The 21,254-nt window shown below is 37.0% G+C and overlaps 1 protein-coding gene across 1 annotated transcript; it reads right to left on the reverse strand.

The window, feature by feature from the left end:
* Positions 1-3,797: 3,797 nt before the first annotated feature.
* Positions 3,798-20,989, reverse strand: LOC134853886 (synaptojanin-1-like). Its single transcript, XM_063869844.1, has 5 exons — positions 20,840-20,989; positions 13,577-16,028; positions 11,586-11,779; positions 7,213-7,401; positions 3,798-5,294 (listed from the first exon to the last, which is right to left on the reverse strand). The coding sequence occupies exons 1-5, from the start codon at positions 20,981-20,983 to the stop codon at positions 4,368-4,370; spliced, it is 3,906 nt and encodes a 1,301-aa protein (XP_063725914.1). The 5' UTR covers positions 20,984-20,989; the 3' UTR covers positions 3,798-4,367.
* Positions 20,990-21,254: the final 265 nt, after the last annotated feature.

Here is a 21,254-nt window from a genome sequence, read left to right on the forward strand (position 1 = left end):
AATTGATCCTTAATCCGATATAAATTATAACAAAACCCGCATAGCAAAATTATAAAAGACAAATAATATTACCCCCTCATACTCTAAAAACTGAGGCGCGCAAAAAAATCATCAAACATTTTGGACTTTGAAATTTTTTTCTGTCAGAAACTATAAGTTTTTTTGAAAGGCAGAAAGATGAAGCAATTACCTCTGTAACTGCAACTAAAACTCCATGCATAGTTCAGACCAATAAGTTGTATTCGCCATTAATATATACCAAGTATAATTTGTAAACAACAGCTCGCTATTTAAATTCATTTTTCCCGAAAGGATCGCTTATATCAAGACGGACCACATCCTTTAAAAATTCAAAGAGTTATCAGGATAACTTGAGGTAAACAAAATTATTATATTCTAAATTTCATTTAATGTTTCCCATATATTGGATTATCCTTTATGAGCTTTCTGATTTAATGGTTATTAAGTACATATTGCAGGCGTCCAGAAAAATTGCAGCTTTTTTAATTAATTTTTAATAAAAAAAAACACTACAACCTGAATTTGCGCGTCAACGATTTCAAGATGGTACCCTGTAAAAAAAGCACTCGAATTAAGCAAGTGAAATTTAGTTTCATATAGTTTTTGTCTTTTTTGCATGGAAAGCTAATTTGAGCAATCGGGTTTCATCATTCGCGAACTACAAGACTTTAGTGCGTTTTCAACTTCTTTTTACAACTACGATTTTTTGTTATACAACCAACGCAACGGAGAAAGAAAAATAGACAGATCGCCAGTTGCTATATTTAAGAAGTAAAGGAACTGCGATTAACCTGATCGAAATTATGAAACTAAACTAACTTGAAAAATTTAGCAATAATTGTTTTGTCGAGAATTATTAGCCAAACAGAAACCAAAATGAAAAAATGAGGCTGTCCACTTCAAGTAACTAGGCAAAAAGCCCAAAAAACCTACACCAAAAATCATTTCTAGTATTTAAAAAATCAAAAATAAGAATAAACACAGAGGCCAAGCTGCACTTCGCATACACAAGCAAAAATATGACCGACAAAGCTACTGGGAAAAACTGAGTAAAACTAAGTCTACAAAATTTCTTCAGTGACGCACGCCAATTATGAGTCTACATAATTGCTAAGTGACGCCAGCCAATTATGACGCATTAGCAGTCAATTTGAAAAAAAGTTTACCAACTAACATGCCTCAATTTATAGAGAGGACACATTTTAACTAGTATACGAAAAAGTTCATTAAAAACATGCGACCCGGCTGAGGTTCGAACCCTCCTGTTTTGCTGCTGGTCTTCTTCCCTACCTCTACGCTACAGAACCATAACACCTTGAAGCTGAAGTATTTGTAATACAATAGTGTGTGTTAATATCCTAAGCATTTACTGTACTTAATCGCTGGTTATTGATCTTATGCATATACTGCAATAAAAGAGCACTTTCAAAAAGAGCACTAATATTTGGGACTTAGGTCGGAAAAAAGGGAGTTCGTAATATCACACAAGCATTGCTTGTGTAAAGATGAATACTTCAGCTGAAAATTTTCAAAAACAATTTTAATTTTTTTGAACTTCTTTAACCCTAATTTGGCGCGGCTGTGTTAACACCAAACAAACTCAAATTAACGAGGTAAGCAAATTGACACAAGCACCGCAAATATTTTTAAGACAAAAACATAAGGATATCCACTTTCTGTGATTTTTTATCAAGTAACTTGCTTCTTTAAATAGATACTTGCTATTATAAATCAACCTGCAAAACAACAAGTTGATCACTTTTTTCATAACTTTTACCCTTTAAGACTTTGTCCTGAAACATTCAAAATAAGAAACAAATCATCAAGTATATTCGCTACGTTCATTGACCCTTTAAAAACTAGACCAAATTAAAAAAGTGATCGATGAGTATATTCATAGTCCACTGGGGAAACCAAAGCACATAGACACAGCTGCATTTCGCAAAAAAGCGCGTACCAAACTCTAAAATGTTAAATAAAAGAAAGGTCAAAAGAAACATGTTGCAATGTAGCGGAATTGAACTGCTGACCTGCCGATTACGGGTATCACGTCCTGGCATCTGCGCCATAGTCGCTTGAAAAAATGTAAAGACTAAGACCGAATTAGCTAAAAGGCCGCATGCGCAAAAAATCTCAACCAATCAATGCACTTTGAACTGATGATTTTATTGTTTATTTCCTCCGAATTAATAAATAATGAGTTCTAATTGGCAGACAACGCTTTATCACAATCTCTCCGCCGCGCAACACTAGGAACCCATAAATCCGATTGAGTTCATGCTATATATCTTCCTGGTCAGCGAAAGTGTATTCGTAATATATAACTACGCTCACTTATCTAGTTATTGGGAGTGTAATTACCCTCCGTCCGTTTAGCTGATTAATTTGAATTGACAAACTGCGAAAGCCAATCTGTGAACAAGCTTTCCAGAGGGGGAGCGGATCTTCGAACTACTTGCGATACCGCATAAGAGTGCCATCGCAAGCTAGCAGAAAGGAGAGCCACTACGTCCAAAGAAATTTGAAGCCACAACTTAAAAAAACTGGAAAAGAATGTCTGCAATGATGTTAAATTTGCGGAAAACACGTCCAGAAACAATCGATCACGTCTCATGAAAATTCAAAAACAAGTATTGAGCGGTAACTGAGCGGACAAACTTAACAAGTACCGAAAATAAAATTGTTTTCATACAAACTTCGAACTATAAATTCTATTCTAAGAACTTTAGCATTTTGCACGATCCGGGGTGAGCATTAAGATTATGCTTCCAATGAACCGACCCAAATATAGATCACTAAGCCAATGAAAATTAATCGAAATGATTTGGACCGAATTAAGTTTTTAAACAAAAAAGGAGGACAAAAGAAGACAATGGTAGTAAAATTACAAATTTTGGAAGTAAATCAAAACCAGAAGCAACTACAATGAAAATTGTCTACAGCGACAAAAAAAAACAATTCTTAGACGTGGCAACTAAACCGACAAAACATCAGCATACAAATAATAAGCCGACAACTTTTTAAATGCGATTCAGATCAGACTCAAACCCAGGACCTTTTCCGTCCCAGGTGTATTCAAACACATACTCCGATTTGTTAACGCTTCCGAAGCACAAGCTTAAAGATAAATTACTGGGAAAAAAACAAATCCACGCGACCTAGAAATATGGGGAAAATCAAACTGGGGAAAATATGGCTTCAAACTGGGGAAAATCAAATTTGAGTTCAGTACGAACAAAATCTTTTCCAGAAATAAAAACCTAAGAAACCACACGATCTAAGTAAATGCCATTTCACTTCGTTCATTAACAGCAAACAAAAATCTTTCATCTCGAATGACCAGTTCCGGGACCTTTGGAGAATTGCTGTTGCATGCTTGCCAATAACTACTGCTGCTTGTTTCCGTAAAACAAATTTCGGTTTCAATCTTAAATTGCAAATTCTCTTAATATGAAGCGAGAGCTCAGCTCTGAAAAATATGAAGTTGCATTCTGTATAATGATCAGGGAGCGGAAAAAATTTAATACTCTATTGTTTTTTTTGCTCGTAATTAAGTAAAAAAAAAGTGAGCAAAATTATTTAAGTTTGTGTTCGTTTGCCCTAAAAAGCAAACTTTTATAAAAAGAACCATAAACTGGAGTTTGCGATTCAGCCAAATTCGTTCATGCGCGGATAAAATCCTAACAGATTGAAATAGTTTTGTATTTTGAAGCAAAAACTGCGTAACTTCTAGAAAACACAGATGGAAAACGTTCCAGTGTTGGTTGATTTATGCGTTAAAAAAATTGAAGGTTTTTGTACCCACTTTTCTTTCTTTTTTGTTGGCGACAAAAAATTTAATTTTTTCCGCTCCCTGACAATGATAGATAATTGGAATTGCACACTAACTATAGTGAAATACAGTTTAGGAATAAATTACTGATATACTAAACATATCTAATATGTTAGGATAAATTGACAGTTGAGCTCTATTTAACAAAACTTCTCAGGAGATTTTGTTTCAAAACGTATTTTCAAACATATGTAAGCATTTTCTAAATTAATATATCATTCACAGCATCTTGCAGGGAAGTCTAAAAAACTGAATTCTAAGGTGAAACTTGGAAACTGAAAATTTTTGGAAGCACCAATTTTAAGTAAGTTTAATGGGATACTTTGATAAATCCCAACGTCCATACATCTAAATCGATTACACTTCAATATAATACTTAGGCCGTTTACAAGACAGTAATGTAGGTTTTCATAAAGAAAAATCTTTAAAACTATCAATTCATAATTTTGATATTTACGATATAAAATGCAGGAAAGAATTTGAGTGAAAGTTGCAACTTCTAAGTTCACTACTGTTATTTTTGCACCATGAAGGGTATAGGTTTTTTGTTCTTATCCGATTTTGGCGGCAATGGGGGTGGCACCTTACCAATATTCTGGGGTTTCGTTTTTGCACTAGTACCGTTAACTAGATTAACATTATCACAGTTAGAGCCAACTGATCCACTGTTAATCATTGCGTCACTACAATAAGCATCGCTAAATAAATTCTTTTCGAAACAGTTTGAGTTATTGTTTGATTTTATGGACGTCTGACTTATATCTCCTACAACTTGGCTATAATGAGAAATGTTCTGGTTCAAAGAAGGGTTCCTTTGTAGTCCTGCTGGCGGATCTGACAAGTCCATGTAACTGTTACAATTCGAGGGAGGTGCAGGAAAGTTATTCACGTTTACGTTCTCGGAGCTTCCAACTGTCGAACTGCAATTACTGTTTACGTCGAAGGTTACGTCGAAGTTTACGTCAGGACCTTGTGATGAGGTATATTGACTCGAAGCGACCTCGCTTCCTGTTGAGATTTTTCGCTCGGCTACATTTAAAAACGACTGAGACTTCTCGCCTATAGCATTTGATGGAGTCCCCAGTAGTGGTGCCTGTTCGACAAAAGACCCAGGCATACCTGGGTAATTAGCAGCATTCGAGTTCAGATTCCCCGTCGAATGGCTTGTGGGTATCTTTTTAGGGGGAGGTGGTCTTTTCGGCGGAGCTTGTTTCACTACACTATTCGAAGTCTGCATCGCCGATGCATCAGAAACAGCAGTGGCTTGTTGAGAGGGAAAAGGTGTGAATGAAATTAGAGGTGTTGCAATTGGAACTGGCTGTTCTTTGGGTAATATTTGGGCAACCTGGTCCGCAATTTCTGCATCTACCTGGGTCGCAGTTTCGAGCCTGTCTAACTCGGATGAGTAGGCGGAGACGAAATCTCGAGTAGCAAACTCGACCTGAAGTTGAAAGAGGTTTTTTAGCTAATAGATCAAAATAAAGAAGAACGGGGCGGATATCTTAATTAGACGACTTCAATTAATTGTATCATTCTATCAACATTCATGACTACCAAAATGAAAAAATCACTCAAAATTGTACCAAATGTTATCCGTCCATCAACCTGAGCGCTCAAGTCTTGATCCAGGCAAACTTTCGATCTTTAAGATTGAACAAAATGAAGAAACTAAATAAGACGAACACGGCATATTTTCTAATTTAGAATTTGGTACTTTTATGCTTTTGAAACTGATGAATATGCACGCTAATACACTCTCAGATTAAAAGGCAGTTGGAAAAAAACTCCGAATTTTGAATTACATATCACGATGAAGCTCTTCAATATTCAAGAAATTTATAAAACTTTTAACACAGAGGCGAAGCTTCGCTTCGCAAACACTTGCATGAAAATCACAAATGCAGCTCTATAAACTTCGATAATAAAAATTAGAAGCAAACCTCGAATTTGCAAAACTTCGGTTATTTCTGAGATTCGAACATGTGACTTAGAGATTATGATTCTTACACATTAACCACTCAGCCACGGAAGCGTAATATACGCTAAACACTAGCCACAACAAAAGCAGAGAACAGATACTAAGCAATTTCTTTCCAATGCTACAGTGAAATTTCCAATGAAGTGAACTTTTAATGAACACTTTTATTTACGAGTTAGGTTTAAAAAAAAGTTTGGAATAACACACTAAGCTGGTCGCAAGTGTAATGAAACAAACCAATTAGAGAAAACTGGGTCCATAGATTTTTTGTACCGCTGGAAAGCCTAAAAAATTAAAATCTATTTTCGAAGCTAAGAGTCAATTTGCCCTTTTGTTACTTGAGAACGTTAATTTGCCTTCCTTTAAACAAACGAATTGTATTTGAACTTGAAAAGAAATAAAAAATCAGAACGCGGAAAATCACAATCCAGCGTGAAAAAAACTGAAGTTTTTTAAAAGCCGGAAAAACAAAAATAAAAGCCAAAACCTACGTAAGTGATAATTAATTTTGTCTATCATTAATGACATCAAACACATATGACGTTAACACATATCATAAATGACATTAAACATTTTATTAATTTAAAACGTAAAGTCTTTTCTATTTTTTTTCGTTCTGTAAACCAAATATTATGAGAAAAGTTGCTCTTGGGTTTCTTATTCACGCAAACCCATGTAAATTAACATTAAACAAGATCAAATAATTCGTCATCTTAAAGCAAAATTCACAACTTTGGATTGAAAATTTTGGAACATAGCCAAAAGACAGTTGGAAAAGAGTCAATGAACGCAAGGAAACAGAAAACTGACTTTTTTTTGAAAAACATCAAATTTCGAATTTCAAAGTTATGGCCTTGAAGCTTTGCGGATTTGAATAACAATTCGTGATTGACACTTTTATTAATAAAATTTGACTCAAGTTTTTCCTCTGGGAAATCTGAAAAATAAAAATCCACTTTCGAAACTAGAAATCAATAAACTTTTTTGCGACCTTTACTTTTAGCTTTTGTAAAAGAAACGAATTGAACTTAAAGAAATCAAAAGTCAAACAGCGAAAAAGTAAAATTGAGCTTGAATGCGTTTATCGGCGCCTAAAATAACCAACCTAATTTGAGTAACCTCGTTCAATAGTTAAATTCAGTAAATTTTTGAAAATATATCAGCCAACGTCCATGTTCTAAGCCATATTTAGCTTTGTTTCAAAGAATGGAATTTGAGGTCCATTGAACAAAAAAATTAAAGCGTACTCCAAATAAATCGAAACTCAGACAAGCTAGAAAAATTACAAACGTTTTTTTTCTTGGCAAGATTTTCTTCCTGAAAAGGTTACATAAAAACACAACCTTAACATAATAAGCTCAATTCTAAGAATAAGACTGACCCGCATTTCGATAGACGTGGTGATTCTGTGTCCTGAGAGGGCGACTGCTTTGACTGCGTGAGAAGGGTCTCTGAACAGGATTCTGGCCATGTCTGCCCCCACCTGTCTGCTGCCCACAACCACTCCCCCCTCAGTGTACTCGGCCAAGTAGTGCTCCAAGTGTACTCTCCACTCACTACTCATATGCACCTAATTTCACATTCGTCTCTTTCACCGCCCCCAATATCCTCAATCTCTTGTAACTACGATTCAAAATGATTAACGTATCAGACCTTATCTGAAATTTAGTACTTTCTTTACAACTACTACATGCCAATATACAATTTGCGAACTCAACTCGCATAATCTATTTACTCTGCAGTGCTTAAGTTGAGGGTGTCAGAATCACTGAGTAGACATTTTTTGAACAAAAAAAGAGCGTTTTTCAAAAGTTTCAAGGGGGTCGGGGTCCTGCAACCGGATCAATTCTTAATGCAGCCAAAAAAAAGATCTTTGAAAGCGTCAATGAACGCAACTAATCAGGAAAAAATCAGAGCGTAATTAGCCTTTCTTTTAGCAAATGTATTTGAATTGCATTTAAAAAGAGCTAAAGTCAAACCTCATAAGATCAAAATTGGCGTGAAGAAACTTAAAACTTTTTCCTTAAAAACAAATAAACAATCAAAAATTCTGCCCTAAATTCACAACCCCCTCTAACCCCAAATTAGAAGTATTGAAATTCTAAGATTTTGAGGTCTTTGAAGAAGTCGTTTTATAATACGCTGGTTCATCGGCCACCCATACACCAATGTCTTTGATGCAAGAGACGGTCGATATCTGATGATTTCCAATTGTGAGTTGATGTGTCGTCAGTTTTTCCGAATAACATCGTTTTACACTTGTCTGGGTGAAAAATCATTGAGTTCTCGATAGACCAAGCGAGGAAATTATCAATATCATGTTGTAGATTCTTTGCTATGGGTGATTCTGTCGAAATCATTTTGCTATCATCGGCAAACAGAAAACAGTCGGAGTATTTACAGTAGTCTGGGAGGTCATTAATGAATATAATGAATAACAACGGACCTGTGACGCTCTTTTGAGGAACACCATTAGTAACCGAAGCAATGTAAGAGAGAACCCCGTTAATGTTCACACATTGAGTTCTGTCAGCGAGGTAACTCCGGATGAGTTCAATGAAACTTGGGTCGAGGCCCATTTTTTTTAGTTTGTGCAATAAAACGACATGAGGCACTTTGTCGAATGCTTTTTGAAAATCGAAGTATACCGCGGAGGGCTTCTTATTGTTCTCAAGTTGATTGTAGATATTATCAAGATAGGCTAGTAGTTGAGTAACCGTGGATCGATGTTTTCGGAAGCCGTGTTGTTGCTTGGCCAACTGCGACTTTATTCTAGGATAAAGAAAGTTGAAAATTAGTCGCTCCAGAATGAGAGAGAGCCGAGGTAGAATGCTGATGGGGCAATAATTGGAAATAAGAGACCGAGAGCCATCTTTGAGGATAGGTGTTATGTAACTGCATTTCCATGTAGTGGGCCACACACAAGAGGATAGAACAAAGGAGAAAAGAATGTAAGCAAAAGGGGCTAATACTGCTGAGGCGTTGTGATACAGGCAGGACGTAAGGCCATCGGAAGACTGAGAATGTGAATCAGGGCATTTGGACAAGAGTGTTTCAACTTTTTTTACATCGAAGTTTAAATCATTCAGAAATATACTGGGTTGTTGGTCACCAGGTGGTTCGGGATTATCTGTTGTAATTGGATTAAACACGGAAGCGAAAAATCCATTGAAAAGATCGGCTTTGTTCTGGTCATCGGTTGCGAATTTAGTTTCCCAGGTGAGTTTAGATGGCAGGGGGGCTTTCCCTGAGAATCGTTTCAGAAACTTAAAAGCTTCTGATGTAGACATCCAGCAGATGTCTTTTAGCAGAACGACTTTATCGAGCTCTGCCGACTCGAGAAAATTGTTTCTTGTAGCGTGTAGGAACTCTTCATTGAAGATTGTGTTCAATTTGTGCTTCTTCCTCTTGCGCGTTTCTTGCGTTTACGAGGGACCGTAGAGGAAAGTGCATTGTGGACCATACTAGTCCATTCTGCACTGAAATCATTCAGAGACATACAGTCAATGGCCTGTGCCACACGAGTAATGGGTGGGAGGGATAGGGCGAAACGTTCAGGATTGAAGGAGCTCCAGGCTAGCTGTTGGTTGGAGATGACGGCTGTATTGTAGTGGCTTTTCGAGAGTCGAAACAGTACACCAGCATGATCTGATAGGTTGCTCCATTTCGGGTTTTCGATGTGTTCTATTATATCAGTGTTGGTTACTAGTATAATATCCAGAAGATTGCCTTGTTTGTGGGTCAGGAAGGATAGAACTTGTTGGAGATTATTCTCCTGGCACCAGTTAAGGAAAGGAAGGTCAACAGCTTTGGTTGATTGATAGGTCGGCCAGTCAATATCAGGGAAATTGAAGTCACCGAGTATTAAAGTTTCATAGTGAAGACTATTTGAGGAATTGAACGATTCTGTAAACAGGGTAAAATATTCAGATAAACAGCTACTCAGTCTGCGGCGAAATAGCATAGTTGCTGCTTCTTGGCGGATTATAAACCGTGATAATCAGCAACATTGTAGAGTGGAATGTGATGATACAGGCACAGGCAAAGTCTTTGTCAACTCCAATGCTGGTGAAGTCAACACTATTAAATACAGAATTATTGGCAGCAATGAGGACGCCTCCGTGCGCCCCATTTGTTCGATCTGACCGACTGATAATATTATAGTTGCTCGCAGGAAAGACACTCATATCAGGGTGGTTACTATCTAGCCATGTTTCTGATAGTAAGAGGAGATCAGGGTTGTAAGAAGTGAAACAATTCAGATATGCTAATCTTCTCTGAAGACTAAGAAGGCTTTGGGCATTCATCATCATCAGGGAAATATTGTTCCTCGGAGTTGTCAGTCACAATTGAGAGATTGTGGAATGGAGAGTGTCAACATCGGCTAGTGTGTCAAGCTGTTTGTCTTTATAGTAGAGAGTAAGATTTTTGATTTTCATGTCTTCTTTCCTGATGCCCTTTTGAGCGAGAAGGTAGCGTGTTTTAAGCAGTGCTTCCTCTTTTTTTCTTTCTTCTTTGGTGCAGTCGCCTCGAAGGAAGAGTCCTTGAGCAGGCCAGAGGAAGCCTTGACCCGTTTGGCGGTTATTGCATTGTGAAATTGGACGATGAGAGGACGAGGCTTTCTTGCGTTTTTGATAAATGAGCCTCTACGGTATACATCAGTGATGACAGCATCCGCGCACTTCACAATCTTCAGAACGTTTTCTAAGGTTAGACCGCATATTGAAAAAAAGTTAGCTTCAGCCAACAGGAGTTTGTTCGTGTTGAAAAAAAACATCCCAATTACCTGCCCCACCACTACCAAACTCCAACTTTATAAATCATGTGATCTCTCAGTTATTCTTTATGCTTCTCATACCTGGTTCCCAGACCTACCAGTATCCGCAAGCTAGAAGCGCTCCAATGTAGAGCGCTCAGATGGAGTACACGCAACTACACAGCTCCTTACAACATTCTACTCCGTGTGACAAATATGTTGCCTATTTCTCTCATCCACCAACTCAATGATCTCACCCTTTTCAACAAACTTCTCAACGACAAATTAGATTTTGATTTGTTCCACTTTGTCTCTTATGCACCGGAAATGACCGGTCACCGATCCTCCGATACAGCTATGTTTGAGATCCGACGCAATAGGAAACGACGAACTGGGGAGTCCTTCTTTAATCGTGTGGTGAAACTTGCGAATCATTTTCTCGCCCATCCTGGTCTTGGAATCGACGTTTATGATAGTCCCGCTACCTTCAGGAGAAACATTAAAACATTTCTATTCAATATCACAGCGAATGCATACTCAATGCAAAACTCGTGCTCTTGGTTTATTAACTGTAATTGTTCTACTTGTACGTCTTGATTTTGTTAGTACATTTCTTTATACCTTCATGGAAGGAATTTAAGTCTTTCTGTTGTTGTTGTTGTTGTTGTTGGTCCCGACAATTAGGGACTCCTCAAATTCTTTGCACCATCGTTCTGAGCAGCACAAATTTTGAGGACAGTTTGCTCGACTGTTTTTTTTTTCGAGGCATGCTACCTCTTCAACACTTTCAGAACTAATGTATTTTGTCTCACCAGCCTCATTCAGAAAATCTTCAGGCTTGGTCGAACAAAAAAAGACTCTAATCAAAAACTACCACAGGTTAAACTTTAACAGTCAGCGGATAAACTGCCTATAAACACGAAAATCAATTAATCGGAAGCTCAATGCAATGAAGAATAAGAACAATTTCTTTCATAATTATAAGCTAAGTAACTAACCCAGTTCTGTGCAGCCAAGTCCACCAGTTTGACATGCACAGCCCCGTTGGGGGGTCCTATATCGAGGATGAGGTTGGAAATCACCTGACTCCTCCTCTCATGGTCCACTCTCTGAACCTGTATGTCCACGTAGGCCACCACAGGTCTGTGGTCTGAACTCTTCACCTCCGCCCGACCATAGTAGATGAGGTCTCCTGTCAAAATATGAACATAAAAAACATAGCCAACAGACAACTGGAAAAGATTCAATGACAGCAAGCAAACTTTCGAATTTCAGAGGAAAAAATTATATGCCCTCAACGCACTTTGAATTTTGAGAACAGTTTATAATGGACAGTTTTCAATCAATGTTTATACAGCGGCACTGAAAAAAAATTAAAGCCATGGTAAGCTTTAAATTCCAAGGTGAAAAACTTAGGCTCAATTAATTGGGCAATAACCTCTAACTGTTCAGTTTAATGTTTTCGATATCGAACACAAAAAAGTCCTGTTCTTTCAGCGCAATTAGAAAAACCTAGAGTCTAAAAAAAACACAGAGGCGAAGCAGCTTTATAATAGCGAGAACACGACAAAAAAGCAGCTTTATAAAGTGCAATAAGAAATTAGAAATAAGCCTCGAATTAGTAAAAATTCGTCTACATCTCGGATTCGATCTGCGACCTTAAGATTATGAGTCTCACGCACTAACCACGCAGCCACGGACGCTTAACAAATCACAAACACTAGCCACAAATGAAGCAGATAACAGATGCTATGAAATTTCCAATGCTACAAACATTTTAATGAACACTTTCGTTTGCGAGTTAATTTGAAAAATAAGGTTCGTACTAATACACAACACTCGCTAAAGTAAGCAAAGCCAACAGACAGTTGGAAAAGAGTCAATAGAAGCAAGTAAACAGAAGAAATAGCTGAATTGTTTTTTTTTAAATTCCAACTTTCAAATTTCACATAATAAAATAGATACCCTTAGGGCTCTTTGAATTTCTAGATCAATTTAGAAATTGCGCTTTTTTGATAAAAACTAACCCAATTTGAGAAAACTGGATCAATAAGTAAAACTTTGATCGAGAATTAAAAAAAAACTTTGATCTGGGAAATCTGAAAATTAAATTCCACTTTCGAAACCAGAAGTCGATTGCGTTTTTCGTGACCTTTACACTTTTGCTGTTCAAAAAAAGAGTTTGCCTTCCTTTTAACAAAGAAAATGAACAGAAATGTAAAAAAAATCAAAAATCAAACCCCGAAAAAGTAAATTTGAGCCTGAAAAATGTTAAAGAATTCTCCTAAAAAAAAGAAAAATATCAACGCGACCTATATAAGAATCTGAACTACGTTCTTCGACTCTTAAAAGTTCAAAACCGAAAAAACTGATGCCAGATTTTTGGTTATAAAGTTTTGCATTTTCTGATATTTTCCCACTATTCACTCCTGTTTGCAAATTGTTTTCGAAAAATCATTTAGGAAGCAATATTTTCACAAGATTTTGAAAAACTGCTTCTCAAAAAAGCAAAACGCGCCTACGTAAAATTGATCAGCTGACTTAAATGGCAAAGAATTCAAAAACTCGTGTTTTTTGTGAAAACTTTATTGCTCTTAGTTTTTAAGAAGCAAGCCAACTTTTCAAAAAAAAATGAAAAAACTTTGTCGACCTTTTCTTAGGTTGACTAAATTGATTTTCCGAGCTCGCTTTCAGAGCACTAAATTAGAACCAAAATTTTGATTAAAAAAGGCACTTTTTGGAGAAATTCGATCAAAAAATCGCATTTTTTCGGCGCGCTTTCCCCTCAAAATTATTAAATATTGGCGCCAAAGGCCCCTTAAGAAAAGTTTTAGTGTCCATTAGCCAAAATGGATATCTCAAAATAGTACAAAAGAAGGACCCTTTGGGTAACAGGGGGTCTAAACCCTGAGGAGGGAATGGGGGGGGGGGGTTGTCCCCCTCCTAAATACGCTACAGATCTCAACTACTTAATGCTCAATTAGCTAACCTGCAGGCCATTGTAAATCTTTGGGCCAGTACTCCTGTGGTAAGTAGAAGAACGCATGTCTCCTCTTCCACAAAACCCTGTCAGTCCATGCAGGCGTTCTACACTTCTCGCTCGAATCATACTCGTCAGTCAGGAGATCATATTTATACGTTGGGGGGAACAGCACTGGGCCTTCCGTGTAACCATCAAACACATTTTCTTCACTTCTTTGCAATGTCAACTGGTCGTTTTCCAACAGTTTCGGCCACTGGCACATTTCAATGTAATTTCTAGTCAGCGCATTTTCCATGTCTATTCTGTAGTTGAAATCTCCACACCAAAACACATAGTCATGGTCATTCAAAGACTGGTTGATGGGGGGAAACTTAAATCTGGACGCAAGTGAGTGAAAATCTGCGTTTCTTTCTGCGAAATTTGACTGTCCAGCTGCGAAGTGAGAACACACGAAACACATTGAAGTAGCGTGCAGCTGGAACCGAATCGCAACTCCACCTTTATTGCCAGCCGCTCCTTTCATTCCAGTTTTCAAAGTCTGACTGGCGATCGCCTTTATATAGGGCACGTGTTTGTTTTTCACAAAAACAAACAAACAAACACCTACTAATTGACAACCTTTAAGAACACTAGAATATCCTTTTGGACAAAACAATTGGGATAGTTTATCATGCCATTCATCTGCTGTTATATGACTTGTTGAGATCATATTTTTCAAATCTAGGTCTACAATTTCTTGGAACCCAATTGCATAGATATCTGGATTTTGGTTGAAATCGGCGCCTTCTGCGACATAACCATTAACAGGAGGGAACTGCTTAAGAGATTCTGAAGGCGCGTTGAAAAGCCACAGAGAAATATCGGTTTCATCCTTCGTTTCATCTTTTTGAAACTGTTTTCCCCCGTTCACATTCCATGTTCCAATGCACACTCTAATATTTTCTAACTCTGTAAACGTCATTTGGTTATCGCATATCAGTTCTCTCAGTTTGAAGGGCACATTTATGTCTGTATCACTGCAAAGCATCCTTGCTTTCTGATACACCGGATGATCTGAGAATAGCGTGTTTCGAACCAAATCAAAAGACTGTTGCTTGGCTTCGTCGAAGAAATTGTTCTGAAATGTTCTAGCAGCACTTTTACCTGCATCGAAAAGTTTCCCCGTTCTATCGTCCGCGTTTAATGCGCCAGTTCCAGCATACATTTTACTAACTTCGTCTCCGCATAGTTTAATCATGTCTGGTAAAAGCAAAGAAATCTTTTCCTTAGCGAGCTGAACTTGATTTCCAAACACCGCCGAAAGCATTGCTGGTAAAACACGCTCAGCGATGAATCCCTGAACCATATTAGTTCGGTCCAGACAATCGAGGCAGTTTACTCTATACACTCCAAGCTGATTCCGAACCGAGTTTTGGGCGCCATTGTCGTCACAGTAGAAAAAGCCGAAGCCACCAACGCCGCCTAACACTGTATTCTGCAGCAAGTTATGCAGTTTCTGCAATCCTGCTCTTCGACGTTCCTGGTCTGACGCTGGACATTCAGCGTGGAAGTCAAAATGGACAAATGGAACTGCTTTAGTCAGAGGGAATCGCTGCAAATAACTTGCAAACGCCTTAGACAACGTATCTTCCGAGCCCCTGTTTACACCTAGTAGATCTACAATTGCGAATCTTTCGTACTGTTTCTTCATAAAGTACATGTGCTTCAGGAATGCCGCAGAACTAAATGCGTATTCTCTTGTAAATCGCGTTTTGTGAGCTCCAACTTGGATTCCAGGCTGATCCCAAAACAACGGAATGGATCCTCTTGTCATCACATATGATGTCAATTTGTCATTGCAACTAATAATCATTTCGGACTCAACGAAGTTTGCAACATGTCCATTTTCATCGACTCCTCGAGTCAAAAATCGAGTTCCCGCCCTCTCGCAGCTTTGTCTATACACCACACACAGCTGAGCATACTCGCCCTGTATGTTAACACTTTTCATCGATACGCCGCCGCAAATGACTTTGAATGTCCATTTATCACTAACTTCAAATTGATTGAACCTGTTAAACATGCCACGATTCCAGACAAATTTCAAAGCGTGAGAAGCTGCATTCTGGTCATTTGAGTGCTGGTACTTGAACTGTTGCTGCTGGGAAAGATGTATACACATTTCACTAGCAGATCCAGCTCTTTTAACGCAAAAGTAGGACTTTCCGCCTGTGAAAAATCCTTTAGTTGTTAAAACTGTCTGTCTTAATCCTGGAATTTGATCGTATCTTGAAGTTCCAGGCACGTTTAGAACTCTAGCGTCCAGATCTGAGATTCGAAATATCTCCGCATCTTTCAGCTTGCCCACTGACTCGCAATGACTTATGAGCAAAAGCAGCTCGACTATCTTCTGTTCGCCATTGACAAAAGCACTAACAGGTAGGATTCCCAGACATCCGTGACAGCTGATAAAATTTCCCTGAAAAAAACAGCAGTTATTGTTCAAATTACCCCTTTTTGTTACATATTTTAACCCCCCGATCCTACTCAATGCAGGACCAACCGTGAGGGGAGGGGGGCGGGGAGAGAGGGAGAGATGTCCTCTCCATTTCAATGTCCACCTTGAGGAGGCGGATGACACTGGGACCCCTCCAACCGTTATCGAAGTGGGTTCGAACTACTATCGAAGATTGGGAGGGAACTATGGCGTAGGTACAGAACTTTAGCTGATTTTGTCTACTTCAAAGAGAACTCGCAAAAAATTGCGAGAGATATCATGTTAAAGACCTTTCAATAAAACCTTTTTGAATAAAAAAAATAAATAAATTTAAAAAAGTTTTCGATTCGAGAAAAAATGGTCTGAATTGTTTGCTATTCAGACTCAAATTTAGCAAAGCGGGGAAAATTTCTTTACAGATCTGAACCCTAAAAACTTTCAAAAAAATATTATATTACCCCATCAAAAGACTCTCACGTATAGGAAACTTTATTCGCTCATCCAATGATGCAATGCTCTATGATGTAACAAGGCCGATTGAGTATAAATAAACAAAAAAAACAAAGCCGAATAAAAAAAGAAAACGATAAAAAAAGAAACTAAACTGAACCGAACCTAAGCAAAGCCAAAAAGCCAACTATTGAACAGCACGTGTATTTGAAATTCCACACGCTCAAAATATGTCTGTTCATTGGCTGAAAAGCAGATTAGAGAAAATGATTCAGTGATTTTGTTGGACAAGCTGTTTACAAGATTAAGTCTTTGTTACCCATCGATAACGCAATAACAACCTTTGTCATTTCAAGCATATTTGTTGTCTCTACGTCATTTGAGCTAGGTGGTTGATTGGTTTTTAATTTGTCCAGTACTCTTTTGCAACACCCTCGCTTATCGCAAGGGTAATTATGCCTTTAACGCTTAAAATTTTCTAATGATTTACCGCTTGAAGAGTTGCTATTTTTAAAAATTATCCAAAAAATTCACAAACTGATTTTTTTTCAAGAATATTTTTATGATTTATTTCAAGCAAATCCAATCCAAGAGAAAGTTGGAAAATCAAATTTTGTTTAATAGAACACAATAAATCGCCTTAAGGCCAGGGTTGGGGAAAAAAACGTTTTTTATTGACAAAATCAATTAAACAGCGTTTTTTTTAAAATAAAAAACATGTTTTTTCTTTTTACAGTTCGTTCAGTTCGCGGTAGAGAATGGCAAGTTTGCCACATTTTCAGCCTCCATTTGGTTTCTTAACTTTCCATACGTCATTCCTGTCGTTGAGAAATATCTTTCCAATCCAGCTGAGTTAAGAACGCCAGAAACGAGAGCCAGTGCAACATCAACCAACGCTGTTTCGAAACCTAGTCTCTTTCCCATTTTCCACCATAATAATAGTTTTACACTTTTGAAATCTTGAAAACAACTTTCATTGTACGGTTCTTCTCGAGTCACAGTTCAGTCTTGTAACAGAAGTAAGTAGTTAATTAGTTAAAACAACTCTATTTTATTGTGGAAATTCGTTGGGATAGGAAGGGATGGCGCAGGGGTTCGACTGCCTGCCTATGCTAGCTTTTTACGATAAAAAATTTAAAATAAAAAATACTGTTTTTTAGTTTCTGTTTTAAAACATGTTTTTTGCCTTGTTTTAAAACATGTTTTAAAACATTCCCAACCATGCTTAAGGCACTTCTAATTTAAAGAATCTTCTAATATTAAATCCCATTTTGAAGCTACAAATCAAGCGCTAATTTTCAGTCCAATAAGGCCCATAATTATTCAGGCCGATATTGGACACCTTTTAACAGCTTCTTTTTATACAAATTTGAAATGCACTTAAAGTGAAACTGGCCGTATTTATGCCAATGCTTTTTATACAGTTTTCTTTCTTTTTCAGACATAACAAGAATAGCCGACTGCTGACATTGTAAAAATGCAAAAAAAAATTTTCTTTACTTTAGTATCGTGTTTTGTGTGTTGTACGATGGAGAACTATACGTGTAGAAATTTTTGAACTAGGCAAAATCGATATTTCTTTAAAAAAATTCTTCCACTATAATTTTTTAAAATTTTAGCTAGAAAACTTTTTATTGCCAAATAAGCGCAAATTAAGCTTCCAAAATTAGTTTTCGTTTTACAAACATGCAGTTTTTATAGCCTAAATAATAGTCGACTTTCATATCATGAAAGTTACTCGCGTTACTTGCCCAAACTAGAGTAAATTTCTGAAACTACAAAGTTTTTCTCGACATTGGGTTTTTCTCGACACAATTTTTTTGAAATTTTTTTAACAGTTTATTCGAATGACGACTGAAGGGGCTGTAATATGCTACACCACTCGACCAATTTTGATGATTATTTGTGATAACTCATAATGCGTGGAAAACAAAAAAACTAGAACACGCCCGAACACAAATTTACTCCCCATTTTCAATGGTCGGAACAACAAAAAGCATGTTAATAAAACATATTCGAATCCTCCAAAACCCCCCGAAATAAATTAACGGACTCTCATTTTTAAAGCTTTTTATGTTTTTTTTGTACATAAGTTTTGGCGGACTAGAAAATTGATTGCATTTTGAGCGATGTGGGTTGCTTTGCGAGACCAATTTTCCCCTCGAGATTTCTTTTCATTCCAGCTGAAATTTGAAAGTGCAAATTATTGTAAAAATTTAGGACTCATATCCAATATAGAGAAATAGACCTTCTGACCATTTAATAAGCTTTAACACAGAGACGAAGTTGCACTTCGCATACACAAGAAAAACACGACCAACAACGCTACTGAGAAAAACTGAATCAGTAAAACTTTGAGTCTACAAAACTTCAAGTGACGCAGGCCAATTATGATTCTACATAACTGATAAGTGACGCAAGCCAATTATGACGCATTAGCAGTACCAGTCAATTTCAAGAAAAAAATAAATTTACCAACTAACATGCCTCAATTTATAGAGCGGACGCACTTTAACTAGTATACGAAGAAGTTCATTAAAAACATCCGACCCTGCCCAGGTTCAAACCCTCTAATTTTGTTGCAGGTTTCCTTCCCTACCTCTACGCTACAGATCCATGATACCTCGAAGCTAAATGCTACTTTTTAATATAATAGTCTGTGTTAATATCCTTAACATTGGCTGTACTTAAGAGCTGGTTATAGATCGAAATGAACACTTTCAAAATGAACACGTTTTGTCGCAACAATATTTGCGACGCAACAATATTTGCGACAAAGGCTGGAAAAAAGAGAGCTCAAACTATCACATAAGCTTTGCTTGTGTAAACAAAATGACACAAAATTAGCTGGATCAAAACTTGATTTGTTTGCTCTAACAAAACCGTTCCAATCTCCTCGAAGAGATTGTAATGGACAACTTTTATTTCAAAATAAACTGAAAAATAATTGCTCGGTCCGAACATCAAAATTCCTTTCAAATAACTAGTTTTCATTGTTAAAAATGCTGATTTTTGGCAGATTGAGTGCAAATATATATTTCTTTTATTTTGAAGTGGACAGAGGCGAATTGAAAAAAAAATCGAAAATAGATCTCTCAAAAAATTCATATCAGAATTTGCCTCCTTCTAATTTAATTTTTTAAAATTACGTCAAGAGCAGTTCCACTGAAAAACTAGCGTAGATAAAATTCAAACCGGTAACTAAGCTGACAAAATTAAAGGCGCTCGTTAATTCGTAATAATTGATGTCATAGAAGCATAAAAAACAGTAAAAATATTGAACGGAAACCTATTTAAGAATGATACTCTATTATCAGGGAAATGGATTTTACCTTGCAAACTATAGGCAACTAACCCAATAAAAGATAAGCCGACAAACCCCTTTAAATGGAAAAATGGGGACAAAATGCAAAATCATAATTAGCAAATCAAGGAACATGATTAAATTAGATTTCGATTGGAGGGATATTTGAAATCAACATGTTCACATCATCAGTGATCATCAGGGCTGATCAGCTGGGAATGATCTACTGGGTTCGGTACTACTATGATAGAGTCCCTCGAAAAAGCAACTATGATAGACAGGTCCCGCATGTTTCATTTCGCATGTTATAATTTTGAAAACCAATTTGTGTATAAATTATTCATTTGAAAAATCTTGCACAGTATGTTCTGTCAGAATTTTTCAGATTGAAAATTGTAATTAATTCAACGTTTATATCATGAATTTTGCTCACTTCTGTTTGTTTTACAGTTTCACAAACATAATTGGGTTACCTTATTTGTCATCAGAACTCAATTTTGGCCTTTTTCTTTGAATTTTCCTCCTTAAATGGCGAGGGGGGATTTTAAAGAAGTAACAAAACATAAAATGTGTTTGAAAATATCCTGAGACATCTTTCTGAATGACGAAATCACAATTATTAAAGGATTTGAGCTCTATGTATCTTTATTCTCAAGGGACCTGATTATTTTCAAGGGACCATGTCATAGTAGTACCCTGGGTTCAACTGCGAGACGACGAATACTGTGAAAGAAGTTGTTGAAAGGCAAAAATCTAGTACCCGTTTGCAATAAACTTGCTGTCACAAGTGTGAAAAGATTTTTAAAAGATATCTAAGTTTCTGCTGATGCAAAACAAATCAAGAATGGATCCAGATGATTTTGGTTCTTTTAGACTAAATACTCAATAACTGCTGTACTATTACTTCTGCTATGTTCTGGGTCTTTATATCCTTCGCATAAGCCTTGATAATCGCTTCACATCTTTATCAATTATTTGTTCTCTGGTGGATGCTTGAAATCATGTTAGCAATTCTACAGCATTTCGAATTTGGGCCCACCTTTTTGTAAACAACAGCTTCCCTTTCTGTTACTTCTTGGAGGGCGGTTCCTTTGATCAGAAGACATTGTTGTAGATCTCGATGAGTAAGAAGGCAGTCCTCTGAGCCTGGAGCTGCTTCATAGAATCGTAAGATATTTGGCATTCAGTAAACTGAAATTGAGTCAGAGGCTAAGAATGTTACATGATTTAAAATAAGCAGAAGGTCGAAAGTATCAAGGTAACCGAGGTTACAACAGAAAGGAATCCGTTCATTACAATATCCAGTCAAAATTATCGGAATTTTATAGATATGGAAGAGTAAAGTATAATGTGAATAGAAGAAAAGAGAGTCAGATGGTTGGGAATGAAGCCAACCAGATGGAGAAAACTAACACCTGCACGGAAAAAACCGGAGCTTAAAGTGACCCAAAAAT

The sequence above is a fragment of the Symsagittifera roscoffensis genome, chromosome 9 (assembly GCF_963678635.1).
Source record: "Symsagittifera roscoffensis chromosome 9, txSymRosc1.1, whole genome shotgun sequence".
Taxonomy (NCBI): Eukaryota; Metazoa; Xenacoelomorpha; order Acoela; family Convolutidae; genus Symsagittifera; species Symsagittifera roscoffensis.